General features: G+C 46.8%; 1 protein-coding gene across 1 annotated transcript; it reads left to right on the forward strand.

The window, feature by feature from the left end:
• Positions 1-4475: 4475 nt before the first annotated feature.
• Positions 4476-13526, forward strand: LOC145338734 (putative G-protein coupled receptor 139). The gene is made up of 2 exons (XM_080183123.1): positions 4476-4635; positions 12625-13526. Exons 1-2 carry the CDS (start codon positions 4476-4478, stop codon positions 13524-13526), a joined length of 1062 nt encoding a protein of 353 aa, XP_080039249.1.
• Positions 13527-14117: the final 591 nt, after the last annotated feature.

The raw sequence follows: 14117 nt of genomic DNA on the forward strand, positions 1-14117 counted from the left end.
GTGTGTGTGCGCGTGTGTGTGTGTGTATGTGTGTATGTGTGTGTGTGTTTGTGTGTGTGTGCGCGTGTGTGTGTGTGTATGTGTGTGTGTGTTTGTGTGTGTGTGTGCGTGTGTGTGTGTGCGTATGTGTGTGTGTGTGTGTGCGTGTGTGTGTGTGTGTGTGTATGTGCGCGTGTGTGTGTGAGTGTGTGTGTGTGTATGTGTGTGTGTGTTTGTGTGTGTGTGTGTGTGTGTGTATGTGTGTGAAAAACAAACAGTGAAAAACATTGTTTCCTGTACATTTTACACAAAACATCCCGTTCATAGAGAAGGAAAGGAGAGGATGCAGTACGTAGTGTTACAGTCAAAGTTGGGTGTAGAGAAAGACCAATTTACTATGAGGTTGGTCCATTCAAAAGTCTGGCAGCAGGAAAGAAGGTGTTTTTGAGTTGCTTGGTGTGTGTCCTCAGACTTTTCTATCTCTTTCCCAATTGAAGAAGATGGAAGAGAGACTGTCCGGAGTACATTGCGTCCTTGATGATGTTGGGTGTTTTTTCAGAGGCAGCAGGAGAATCAAAGTTGTTGATTAAAGTAAATTCTGATTGTTTTGTGAATGTGATTTTGGAGAGGAAATACTTGTACTATGTTGATAGAATCATTGAATCCTAAGTGCAGAAGGATACCATTCTGTCCATCGAGTCTGCAATGACCACAATCTCATCTAGGACCTATCCCCATAACCCCATGCATTTACCCGAGCCAGTCCCCCTGACACTAAGGGGCAACTTAGCATGGCCAATCCACCCAACCTGAACATCTTTGGAGTTTGGGAGGAAGACGCAGCACCCAGAGGAAACAGGCACAGACAAGGGGAGACCCTGCAAACTCCACGCAAGCAGGGAATTGAGAAGCCCTCATTGAAATCCCCATTGGAAATCAGAACAATGAGGGGAGATCTTATAGAAACATATATAATTATGAAGGAAATAGATCAGATAGAACCAGGCAGGTTGTTTCCACTGGAAGGTGAAACTAGAGCTCAGGGACATATCCTTAAAACAAAGGGAAGCAGATTTAGAACTGAGTTCAGGAGCAACTTCTTCACACAACGAGTTATTAATCAATGGCATTCCCTGCCCAATGAAGCAGTTAAGGCCACCTCATTGATTTTTTATAAGGCAAGGAGAGATACATTTTTGAACAGTAAAGGGTTATGGTGAGCAGGTGGGTGAGTGGAGCTGAATCCACTTCAGATCAGCCATGACCTTATTGAATGGCGGGGCAGGCTCGAGGGGCTAGATGGCCGACTCCTGATCCTAGTTCTTATGTTCTTAACCCGGGTCACTGGTTCTGTGAAGCAGCAGTGCTCATCACTGTGCCGCAGATCAAATACTGAACCTTAAAACACAGGTAAATGTAGAACATGTACAGATTTGTGAATCACACCACACTGAACCGATCTCCCAGCATCCAGGTCACACCCTCAAACCCCCCACACACATCGCTGGCCTCATCATTGGCCTTCACAAAGTCCCACACACATCGCTGGCCTCATCATTGGCCCCCACAACACCACACACACACACACACACACACCCCGCCAGCCTCATTGCTGCCCCCCAACACACATCACTGAACTCATCACTTAGCCCCCTCCCCCCACCCCCACAACACAGATACATCACCGGCCTCATTGCTGGTTCCCACAACTCCTCACCACCCCCCCCCCTCCTCACACACACAAACGCACAATTTGGTGGCTTCATCGCTGCCCCCTAACTCCTTCCCCCGTTGACACTTTGTTGACCTCATTGCTGGAGTCCCATGGGGTGTCCCCGGGGCCTCTGGGTATCACAAGGGAAGGGGAAGGGCTTGAGCCCACGCTGGCGCCATCCAGAGAGGAGATCCCGGACGTCCCGAGAACTTCCAATTCCCTCACTTCCTTCCTCACACCTCCGGACCAGTGAGATGAACAGGGAGGCACGGATACAGTGCCATTCGCAAGTCAGCCTCCAGGTCCTGGTCACCCAGAGGTTGTCCACAAGGGATATCACAGGCAATGGGGTGTGCATCAGAGCTGGACACTTCCAAATCTGATGTGCATCCTGAAAATAACAGTAGACTGAGAGATCATTCAATCAGCAGCTTTAGATTGTCCTGTGTATAACACTGAGAGATAGATCTATCTGAATCCTCAGATTGTTCTGTCTATAACACTGAGGGATAGTTCTATCTGAATCCTCAGATTCTACTGTACGTAACACAGAGATAGATCTATCTGACGCCGCAGATTCTACTGTCTATAACACTGAGAGATAGATCTATCTGACGCCGCAGATTCTACTGTCTATAACACTGAGAGATAGATCTATCTGAATCCTCAGATTCTACTGTCTATAACACTGAGAGATAGATCCATCTGAAGCCTCAGATTGTTCTGTCTATAACACTGAGAGATAGATCGATCTGCAGCCTCAGATTGTTCTGTCTATAACACTGAGAGATAGATCTATCTGAATCCTCAGATTCTACTGTACGTAACACAGAGATAGTTCTATCTGAAGCCTTGGATTGTTCTGTCTATAACACTGAGAGATAGATCTATCTGAATCCTCAGATTGTTCTGTCTATAACACTGAGAGATAGATCTATCCGAACCTTTCGATTGTTCTGTCTATAACACTGAGATATAGATCTAACTGAAGCCTTGGATTGTTCTGTCTATAACACTGAGAGATAGATCTATCTGAATCCTCAGATTGTTCTGTCTATAACACTGAGAGATAGATCTATCTGAATCCTCAGATTCTACTGTCTATAACACTGAGAGATAGATCTATCTGAATCCTCAGATTCTACTGTCTATAACACTGAGAGATAGATCTATCTGAAGACTCAGATTGTTCTGTCTATAACACTGAGAGATAGATCTATCTGAATCCTCAGATTGTTCTGTCTATAACACTGAGAGATAGATCTATCTGAAGACTCAGATTGTTCTGTCTATAACACTGAGAGATAGATCTATCTGAATCCTCAGATTGTTCTGTCTATAACACTGAAAGATAGATCTATCTGAATCCTCAGATTGTTCTTTACGTAACACAGAGATAGTTTGATCTAATGTCTTGAGCTAAGAATTTACCGTTGGCTTGATCTGTGTGAAATCCCTTTCTATGTTTTTTTTGTATATAAGCTGTACATAAGATCGACTGGCTACACTCTGGATTTAACAGTCTCTATCAATCCTGATTAATGTGAATCTCATCCAAAACCCACAACCACAATAGCAATAAAGCAACAAGATATGGGGCCAGAAATAGGCCATTAGACCCATCCAATCTGCTTCACCATTCAATTATGGTTGATACGTTTCTCAAACCCATTCTCCCGCTATTTCCCGGTAACCTTTGATCTTTTTTACAAAAAAAACCTGTTGTTTTCTTAAATACACTCAATGACCTGGCCTCCACACCCTGTGTGACAATTAATTCCACGCATTCAGCAGCCTCTGTCTGAATAAATTCCTGCTGGTCACACTTCTAAAGTAAGACAACAACAATTAAAATCCCACAGGTTTATTTGGTATCACGAGCTTTCAGAACACTGCTCCTTCATCGGATGAGTAGACAAGTGGTGTTGTGAGTCTCCTTACTGTGCCCACCCCAGTCCAACACCTGCATCTTTATTTACATCACAGTTCTAAATGGCTGACATGTTCCTCTGACGTTGTGTCCTTGGGTCCTAGTCTGTCCTTCTAGTGGAAATATCTTCCCCAAGTGCTCTCTGTCTTGGGTCTTGCATTATTCTGTAACGTTCAATGGTATCCCGTCCTCATCCTTCCAAACTCCATCGAGTACAGAACCAAAGTCCCCAGATGCTCCTCATGTGTTCAGCCTTTCATTCCCCGGATCATTCTTGTGGACATCTTCTGGACCCTCTCCAAATCCAGCATGTCCTTAGATTTAAGGCCCAACATCGCTGACAATATTCTGAATGTGGTCTAACCGGAGTCTTATTAAACCCTCAGCAGTATAACCCTGTTTTTATATTCTAGTCATCTCAAAATGAACAGGAGCTCTGTTACATAGAATGAATATTGAAAGAATTAGGGCCTGACCCTCCATTATTTCCAACTTTCCTGACCCTCGGCATTGCATCCATGGCTGTAAATTTTCTATGTTGGGTGTAAAAAGTGTTGGATTGAAGGGGGTTAAATGAAACTGTTTGTTTAGTGACTGGAATTGATGTGAGTCCCATGGATCCAATTCATGTCTCTGGAGGGATTTCCCTTTTCTATTAATAAGGGATTCTGTTCAATGTGTGGCCCCTTGAGTCAGCGGGAGAGACAACTCGGACACTAACAGAGATCAGCGGTGTGGAGAGAGAGGAGAGATCAGAATCTGGGAACAATGGAATGGAATGGTCCAACAATGGATCAGAATCTGGGAACAATGGATTGGAATCTTCCAACAATGGATCAGAATCTGGGAACAATGGATTGGAATGGTCCAACCAAAGACAGGAGTTTATTCTGGTGGATTTCTATGTTTACTGCAGATGACTTGTGGATAACGTCAGCCAACCGAATTCAATTTCTACTGCAAGCAATTCAATACTTTTACTATCCTCTCCTGGCTATTATTGGTGTTCCAGGTAAGTCCCTGCCTGGAATTGTACCAGTCTCACCGCCACAGGAATCGGAACAAGCGAGGGGTGGAACATGGGAAGCTCTGTTGAACACGTGTGGAATTTTGCAGCTTCAGGAAGAGTAAGGCTGTAAAGTCCCATCTTCTGTGTCCACTTCCTAATTCTACAAAGACTTTTTTAACTGTATTGGTTTTCTTGTCATTTACTGTCCTCGGTTTGATGCCCTTGTCTTTGTTGACTATCTGTATCCAGTCGCTAATTCTTTCAGACACTGACAATTGCTTCAGGACCTATAGACGAGGATGTCTTCTGTGTGCTGTGACTTTCCATAGACATGTGACCTCAAATGCTATTCCATCGTGAGTAAAAGATTAAGACAAAATCCTTCTTACCCTTTGCATACAACACCAGTTCACCGATCTAATCACCATTCCACAGAATCAATTTTATTGTCATATATGCACAGCAGGGTTTCACAGAGAGAGTACATGTTTCATTAAAATTCAAGTGTATTCATCAGTGTCACAAGTGTGAGAACATTAACATCGCAATGAAGTTATTATTAAAAAAAATCCCCCAGTCACCAGATTCCAGCACCTGTTCGGGTACACTGAGGGAGAATTTAGCACGGCCAATGCACCTAACCAGCACATCTTTCAGAGTGGGAGGAAACCGGAGCACCTGGTGGAAACCCAGGCAGACACAGGGAGAACATGCAGACTCTGCACAGACAGTAGCCAAGTCTGGAATTGATCTAGTGCTATGAGGCAACAACGCTATCCCCTGTGTCACCACAAACTATCCTGGATTCACAGGAACACACACACACACACAGACATACACAAAAGCACAAATATTAATACAGACATTGACTGATAGAAGCAATCAGATTAGACAATTACTCTCACTCACATGCAAATTTAACAAACAAAATTGCTGTTACACTCCAGAATAACGGACACTGAAGAACACTCATCAGGTTCACTGTTGCTCACACACACACATACACACACATACACTCACTCTCACACACACACATACACTCACTCACACACACTCACACACATACTGGTGCAGACAATATAAACACATGTAACACACACACAGTAGGGGAGACGGGATAACAATTACTCCCTGCCGAATGATGGTGGTGTGATCAAGTAAAACCAGGTGAAAGCTGAGAACTCGGGTCCGCTCCTGATCTCCCGTCTCTTACAAACTTCACTGGCAAGGGATATCCGTCATTTCTGGCAAGAGGCTGAATAAATGACTGGAGTTTATTTTAAAAGAAATGTGATTAAAATGAGTGAGTCTGGGATGTATTTATCCAGACACACTTGTCTTTGCAGCCTCACCAGGACAGCTTGTGTCCGCTGCTGACAACAGCTGCCCTGGTGTCTGAGGGCGAGTCGGGGTGGCCTCACCGAAGGCCATTGAGGACTCCGGGCAAGGCCAAGGACAAAGGTTGGTGGCCCTCGGGCAATGCCCACCAGGCAGCGCCCACTGTGAAGTACCAGCGGGTGGAGCCTGAAGTGACAGGGTTTACAGGGGCGGGGCCTGAAGGTAATGAGGTTTACGGGCCTGGGCGTGCAGGGGCGGGGCCTGAAGGGGCGGGGGTGAAGGGGCGGGGCCTGAAGGGGTGGGGGCTGAAGGGGGTGGGGCGTGAAGGGGCGGGGCCTGAAGGGGCGGGGCCTGAAGGCTGATGGACCCTTGGGGAGCGAGCCAATAAAGGCCGGAGAGTGGCCCAATGCCATGCTGCATGTGATTGGTGGAGCAGGGACAGCTGTCCCGCTGCTGGTCCACGGGATTGGTGAGGGTCGCGGGTCCGACAGCCAATCAGCACACGATCGGTGAGGCAGGGAGGGGGTCTCGCTGTCTCTCTGTATACACAGTGGGGTAGGGAGGGGGTCTCGCTGTCTCTCTGTATACACAGTGGGGTAGGGAGGGGGTCTCGCTGTCTCTCTGTATACACAGTGGGGTAGGGAGGGGGTCTCGCTGTCTCTCTGTATACACAGTGGGGTAGGGAGGGGGTCTCGCTGTCTCTCTGTATACACAGTGGGGTAGGGAGGGGGTCTCACTGTCTCTCTGTATACACAGTGGGGTAGGGAGGGGGTCTCGCTGTCTCTCTGTATACACAGTGGGGTAGGGAGGGGGCCTCGCTGTCTCTCTGTATACACAGTGGGGTAGGGAGGGGGCCTCGCTGTCTCTCTGTATACACAGTGGGGTAGGGAGGGGGTCTCGCTGTCTCTCTGTATACACAGTGGGGTAGGGAGGGGGTCTCGCTGTCTCTCTGTATACACAGTGGGGTAGGGAGGGGGTCTCGCTGTCTCTCTGTATACACAGTGGGGTAGGGAGGGGGTCTCGCTGTCTCTCTGTATACACAGTGGGTTAGGGAGGGGGTCTCGCTGTCTCTCTGTATACACAGTGGGGTAGGGAGGGGGTCTCGCTGTCTCTCTGTATACACAGTGGGGTAGGGAGGGGGCCTCGCTGTCTCTCTGTATACACAGTGGGGTAGGGAGGGGGTCTCGCTGTCTCTCTGTATACACAGTGGGGTAGGGAGGGGGTCTCGCTGTCTCTCTGTATACACAGTGGGGTAGGGAGGGGGTCTCTCTGTCTCTCTGTACACACAGTGGGGTAGGGAGGGGGTCTCGCTGTCTCTCTGTATACACAGTGGGGTAGGGAGGGGGTCTCGCTGTCTCTCTGTATACACAGTGGGGTAGGGAGGGGGCCTCGCTGTCTCTCTGTATACACAGTGGGGTAGGGAGGGGGTCTCGCTGTCTCTCTGTATGCACAGTGGGGTAGGGAGGGGGTCTCGCTGTCTCTCTGTATACACAGTGGGGTAGGGAGGGGGTCTCGCTGTCTCTCTGTATACGCAGTGGGTTAGGGAGGGGGTCTCGCTGTCTCTCTGTATACACAGTGGGGTAGGGAGGGGGTCTCGCTGCCTCTCTGTATACGCAGTGGGGTAGGGAGGGGGTCTCGCTGTCTCTCTGTATACACAGTGGGTTAGGGAGGGGGTCTCGCTGTCTCTCTGTATACACAGTGGGTTAGGGAGGGGGTCTCGCTGTCTCTCTGTATACACAGTGGGGTAGGGAGGGGGTCTCGCTGTCTCTCTGTATACACAGTGGGTTAGGGAGGGGGTCTGGCTGTCTCTCTGTATACAATTGATGTGGTGGAAGTGGGGTTATAGGTCTAGGAGGTGGGAACGAGGCCATATCCGGTCAGGGGTTGCTGACGAAGAGCTGCAGCCCCCGGACTAGCTGGGAACAGCTGCTGTGTGGAATCTAGCTGCAGCAGCAGGGGGCTGACAGATATCTCTCTCAGACCAGGCAGCTGACTGCTGTTTGTAACTGCCTGTAGGTTTGTTATGTGGTTGGTATCCCAGCCTCCGCTGGGAGAGCTGCAAGTGATGGGGCCACTGCTGCGGATGGTCCAATACTCACCAAGCTTTAACAGCACAAAATGAGGCCCTTCAGCCCATTATGTCTGAACTGGTCATCAAACATCTATCCAATCCTCAGCATTGTATGTTCTGGCGTTTGAATTGCTGATCGAAATGCCTCCTGTGGTTGTTCCTGCTCCTACCATCCTTTCAGCCCCTGAGCTGCAGATCCCAGAACTCTGTGGATGGAAACATTTTTCCTCAAATCCACATAAAAATCTGCCCTTTACTTTAAACCCCTCTGGTTACTGACACCTTTACTAAAGAGAAAATGTTCCTCCCCTCTCTGTGTGCAGCATAATTTTGTACATTTCATTTAACCCCCTCCCCATCTGAAAGCACTCCACTCGCACCCACTCCACCCGCTCCCCCTCCAGCTCTCTCGACTCGAAGGTTTTTTACCAGCCTAACCAGCCTGTTTTTACCGCTGAGACTCTCCGTCACAGGCAGCCCCCTGGTCAATCTCCTCTCCACCGTCTCCAGAGTAATTCCATCCTCCCTGTAGTGCGATGACCAGAGCTGCACACAGTACTCCTGCTCTGGTCTAACCAGCATTTTATAAACTTCCATCATAACCTCCAGCTCTTATATTCTGTGCTGTGGCTGCTAAAGGCAGGTATACTACATGTCGCCTCAACTACTTCCTCTACCTGTCTTGCTGCATTCAGGGATCCACAGATACGCAGCCCAAATTTATTCTGCTCCTCTTCCTTTCCTCAGACTCGATTGTTGTGTTGTACCCTGTTCATCCTTCCAATGTGCATTGCCTTACATTTTTCAGGTTTAATTTCCATTTGCCCCTCTGACCAGCCTGTCCATTTCCACTGCTGTCCCAAAGCATCAGGGGTGCATGTTCGAATCCTGGATTGAGTCACTGTCAGTGTGGAGTTTGCACATTTTCCCCGTATCTGCGTGGGTTTCCTCTGGGTGTTTCAGTTTCCACCCACATTCCAAAGACTTGTGGGTTAGGTGGATTGGCAAGGCTAAAGAGTCCTCATTGTCAGGGAGACACACTTGTGTAGATGGATGGGGTTATGGGGATAGGTTCTGGGTGGGATTGTGGTTGGTGAAGACTCAATGGGTGGAATAGTCTCCTTCTGCACTGTAGGATTCTATGATTCGTGTAATCTAAGGCTTGCCTCCTTAGTATTTACCACATCACCAATTTCTGTATCATCTGTGAACTTACTGATCATACCTTAAACATTCATGTCTAGACCATCAATGTGCAGTACAAACAGCAAAGGACTCAGCAGCGATCCCTGTGGAACCCCATTGGACACAGGCCTGGAGTTACAAACGCTACATTCGATCAAGGCTCTCTGCCTTCTGCCACTCAGTCCATTTTGGATGTAATTTATCAAATTGCCCCGGATCCAACTGGAAATTACTTTCTTGTTCAGTTTCCCGTATGGAGTTTGTCAAAGGCTTTTCTGAAGTCCATGTAGACTCCATTGATAGCACTTCACTCATCTACTTGTCCAGTCACCTCCTCAATATATTGCAGCAAATTGTTAGACATGATCTCCCCCTGACAAAGCCATGCTGACTATTGTTGATAAATCCTTACCTCTCACAGTGGAGATTAAATCTATCCCTCAGAATATTTTCCAATCATTTCCCTACCACGGATATGGTAATGATGGTGTCGTGGCCGTGATCTTGGATGATTCCCAGGACACCTTCCAGGATGACAGTGCTGCCTTACAGCATCAGGGACCCCGGTTCAATCCCTCGGATCACATCATCATGAGTGAAGCTTTTTTTTTCACTTTGAATCCAGCTCCATTCTCACATATTTTCTGTTGAGATTTATCCTCTTACAAGAACGTGTGGTGTTTCTCTGGAAAAGATCCACTTTGAGCAAGTCCGTTTACTCTCAGCTCCCCACTCTCCACATTGAACGTTGTAACTTCATTCTCAATCACAGCCGTCCCGAGTACATCACCAACCTGCATACGATCATTGGTAAGTCCAGGACACATCGCGCTGATATTCCAGCTTGAGATGTGAAAACCTGATTTGATTCAATTTGAATTGATTTGATTTATTTTTGTCACATGTATTAGTATACAGTGAAAAGGGTTGTTGCTTGAGTGCTATACAGATAAAGCGTACGGTATATAGAGGAGAGTGCAGAATATAATGTTGCAGTCATAGCTAGTGTGTCGAAAAAGATCATCTTGAAGTGATGTAGGTCCATTCAAACATCTGATGGCAGCAGAGAAGAAGCTGTTCTTGAGTTGGCAGCATAATGGGACAATGGTCAGCACTGCTGTCTCACAGGGACTTGAGTTTGATTCCCAGCTTGGATCACTGTGCGGAATTTGTACACTCTTCATCAGACTGGGTGAGTTTCCTCCGGATGATCTGGTTTCCGCCAACAATCCAAAGATATGCAGGTTAGGTTGATGGGCAATGCTAAATTGCCCATTAAGATCCGGGATATGTACATTAGAGAGATTATCAGGGAACATAAGGGAATTAGGGGATAGGACATGGGTGGCTTAGTTGTCGCTGAAGACTCAATGGGCCAAATGGCCTTCTTCAGCACTGTAATGTTTCTATAATTCTATGAATCAGTTGATACATGTCCTCAGACTTTTCATCTTAGTTTCCCATGGAAAAAAGAAGTCAGAAGAATTGATCTCCATGGTGCACTGGGCCCTTAATGAGGCTGGCTGCTTTTCCGAGGCCTTGGGAAATGTAGACAGCGTCAATTGGTGGTTTCAGTGATGGATAGTGTTTGATTCATCAAACTTTGAAGTTTCTTGCGGCCTTGGACACAGCAGGAGTCATACCAAGCTGTGATACAACCAGAAAGAAAGTTTTCTATGGTGCATCTCTAAAAGCTGGAGAGAATCGTAGCTGACATGCCAAGTGTCCTTAGACATCTGAGAAAGTAGAGGCGCTGTTAGGCTTTCTTAATTATAGGATCATCATGGAGGGACCAGGACAGAATGCTGGTGACCTGGACTCATACAAACTTAATGCTCCTAACCATTTCTACTTCGTTCCATTGTTTAGACGGGGGGAGGGGGGGGGGCATGTACTCCACTCTGCTTCCTGAAGCCTGTGACTCTATTCTTTGCTTTGTTGGCATTGAGGAAGAGACTGTTGTGCTGGACCAGTTCACCACATTCTCTATCTCTTCCCTGTTCTCGAACTCATCAAGGTTTGAGATCCGACCCACCACAGTGGTGTCCTCAGCAGCGCTGGAACTTGAGTTGGAGGGGAATTTGGCCACACAGTCATCGGCGTATAAGAAGTATAGTAAGGGGCTGAGGACTCAGCTTTGTGGGACACTCATGTTGAGGGTGACTGTGGAGGGGGTGTTGTTGATTGTTCTCATTTATTGCTGTCTGTGTGTCAGGAAGTTCAGGATCCAATTGCAGAGACAGGAGGCAAACCCCAGGACATGACTTTGGACACGAGTTTCATAGGAATAATAGTGTTAAAGGCTGAGCTGTAGTCGATAAACACGAGTCTGTGTTCCAGGGTTCACTGTAGGGCCAGGGAGATGGTGTATGTGGGCCTGTTGTGGAAGTAGGCAATCTTTAGTGGATCCAGGCAATCAGGGAGGCTGGACCTGATTCATGCCATGAATAACTTTTTGATGCATTTCATAATATTGAATATCAGAGTCACTGGACGATAGTCATTAATGCAGTCTGTTTGGCTTTTCCTTGGCATTGGCCTTGGTTTGAGTTTTTCTTACCTGGTGCATAGATTGGTGGCTTTCCTACTGAGAGAGGACTCACTGAGGTGCATTGGTCCAGTAGACCATATTGGGATAGCAGTAAATACACTAGGCACCAAGGATGGTAGTTATTCTCTGAGCTCTGAAGCTTTCTCACACTGTTGAAGGGAATCCCTGGTACTTGAGTTCTTTGCCAATGGAGTGTGATATTACTGTTTCAGTTACAATGCTGTGCTCGCCAATGCAGAGCACAGTTCTACGTAAGTATAATCGAGTGGGAACTGCTGAGGCATCAGGATCTCCCTCTGTTGTTCAGAGGAAAGGGTGGAACCAGCACATTGTGGTATCAGCTCTGTTGCAGGGGTTGTCAGTAAGCTGTCTGAGAGATAACAAATTATCACCGACAGGGCTCCACTCCAGGTTTTGTTAGTTTCTCTCCCTCATCCTTCATACTCTATAAATCCCCCACAAGGTAGAGGGGTTAATTACCTGCAGCTGATTGAGAGACAATGTTGAGAACTCTCCGGAAAACTGTCTCCCAAATAAATACCATTGTGTCCCTACCATGGAGCTACATGGTGGCACAGTGATTAATACTTCTGACTCTCAGCGTCAGGGACATCGGTTCAGTTCCAGGCTTTGGTACTTGCCTGTGTTGACTTTGGACTTCTCTCCGTGTCAGTGTGAGTTTCCTCCAGATGCTCCACTTTCCTCTCACACTGCAAAAAACGTGCTGGATTAAAAAGAAAATGGCTTTAATACTGTGTGTGTACATATTTTAACCCGTCCTCAACCTAAATGGCATTTTTTTCCCTGAATCATATCTAATTTTATTCTTTATTTCCGTTCCTGACAGTGAACATAATCACAGTTGTGACCCTGACGAGCAGAAACTGTGGTCTGTCCAAATGTGTCACTCGTTATCTGGTGGCCATGTCAACGGGGGATCTGCTGGTCATTATCCTCGACCTGATATTGAGACACCTTCCCATTCTTTTTTGGGAGCAGTTCTATTTCCTGCACTCGGTCCCCCTGTGTAACATCCACGCCGTCCTGCTTTATGCAGCCACTGACTGTTCTGTCTGGTTCACCGTCACTTTCACCTTTGATCGATTTGTGGCCATTTGCTGCCCCAAGCTGAAAAGTAAATATTGCAGTGAGAAATCAGCGACTGTGGTTCTGGGAACAGTGACAGTGCTGAGCTGTTTAAAGAACATTTTCTGGTATTTTATGTTATTAAATGGATATTGGCTGGGGAACGACCCCTGGTTTTGTGATGTCAGTCTGGGCATTGCATTATCTCGGGTCTGGGTAACAATCGAGTTTCTCCACCACATTCTAACACCGACTGTCCCATTCATTCTGGTTCTGCTGCTCAATATTTTCACTGTCAGACACATTTTAGTGAGCAGCAGAGCACGCAGGAGACTCCGGGCTCACAGCAGTGCAGAGAATCCCAGAGACCCAGAGATGGAGAGTCGCAGGAAATCCATCATTTTACTCTTTGTTATCTCAGCCAATTTCATCCTGTTATGGTCGACATTAATGGTTTATTCTATATGGAGGCGGATGTATGATTTGGGTTATCAGTTGGTATGGTTAGATGCTTTTGTTCTGGAATTGGGTTTCATGCTGCAACTCACAAGTTGCTGCACAAACACTTTCATTTATGCTGTGACACAAACTCACTTCAGACAGCAGCTGAAAAATCTGCTGAAATATCCCCTTACTGCAATTATTCAACTCATTAAACACTGAGAGAACGCATCAGCCAATATACTCCTGTTTCTTCAAATTGGACATTCAAACTGTAAATAACAAACAGACTCACAGAGACAGAAAGAATGACAGGTCGAGAGAGAGAGGACAGTGTTTGTAACAGTGAGAGTGATAGTAAGACAGAGATTGATAGAGAGGGGGAAAGACATAAAGACATAGAGAGTGACAGAGTTTGAAAGAATTTCTAACAGATACAGGAAAAAAAAACAGAGAGACCGAGAGAGAGAGAAGACAGAGAGAGAGAGAGGACAGAGACAAAAATAGACTTTCAAAGAGCAAGAGAGGCAGTGATAGAGGTTGGGGAAATGGACAGAGGATGAGAAAGGAACACAGAGGAAGAGAAATGGGAGGATGTAAGAAGAGAGTGAGAATGAGACTAAATGAGAAAGAAAGACAGAGAGGAAGGCAGAGGGAAATAGTCAAAGGCAGAGAGAAACACAGATACATAAACAGAGAGCAGCAGTGAGTGGGAAAGAATGAGACTGAATGAGTGCAATGGACACAGGAAGAACAAAAGTTGGAGCGAGGCAGAGAGAGACAGAGAGAGAGAGAGACAGAGAGACAGAGAGA

Source organism: Carcharhinus amblyrhynchos, unplaced genomic scaffold, assembly GCF_965287045.1.
Source record: "Carcharhinus amblyrhynchos unplaced genomic scaffold, sCarAmb.v2.hapA chromosome_155, whole genome shotgun sequence".
NCBI classification, from domain to species: Eukaryota; Metazoa; Chordata; class Chondrichthyes; order Carcharhiniformes; family Carcharhinidae; genus Carcharhinus; species Carcharhinus amblyrhynchos.

What these genes read in the sequence shown, in the direction of transcription:
- LOC145338734 (XM_080183123.1), top strand. Translation starts at nt 4,476, where the DNA reads ATGGATTGGAATGGTCCAACCAAAGACAGGAGTTTATTCTGGTGGATT. An exon ending in GGCTATTATTGGTGTTCCAG is followed by an intron (nt 4,636 to 12,624) that starts GTAAGTCCCTGC and finishes CGTTCCTGACAG; the next exon opens with TGAACATAATCACAGTTGTG.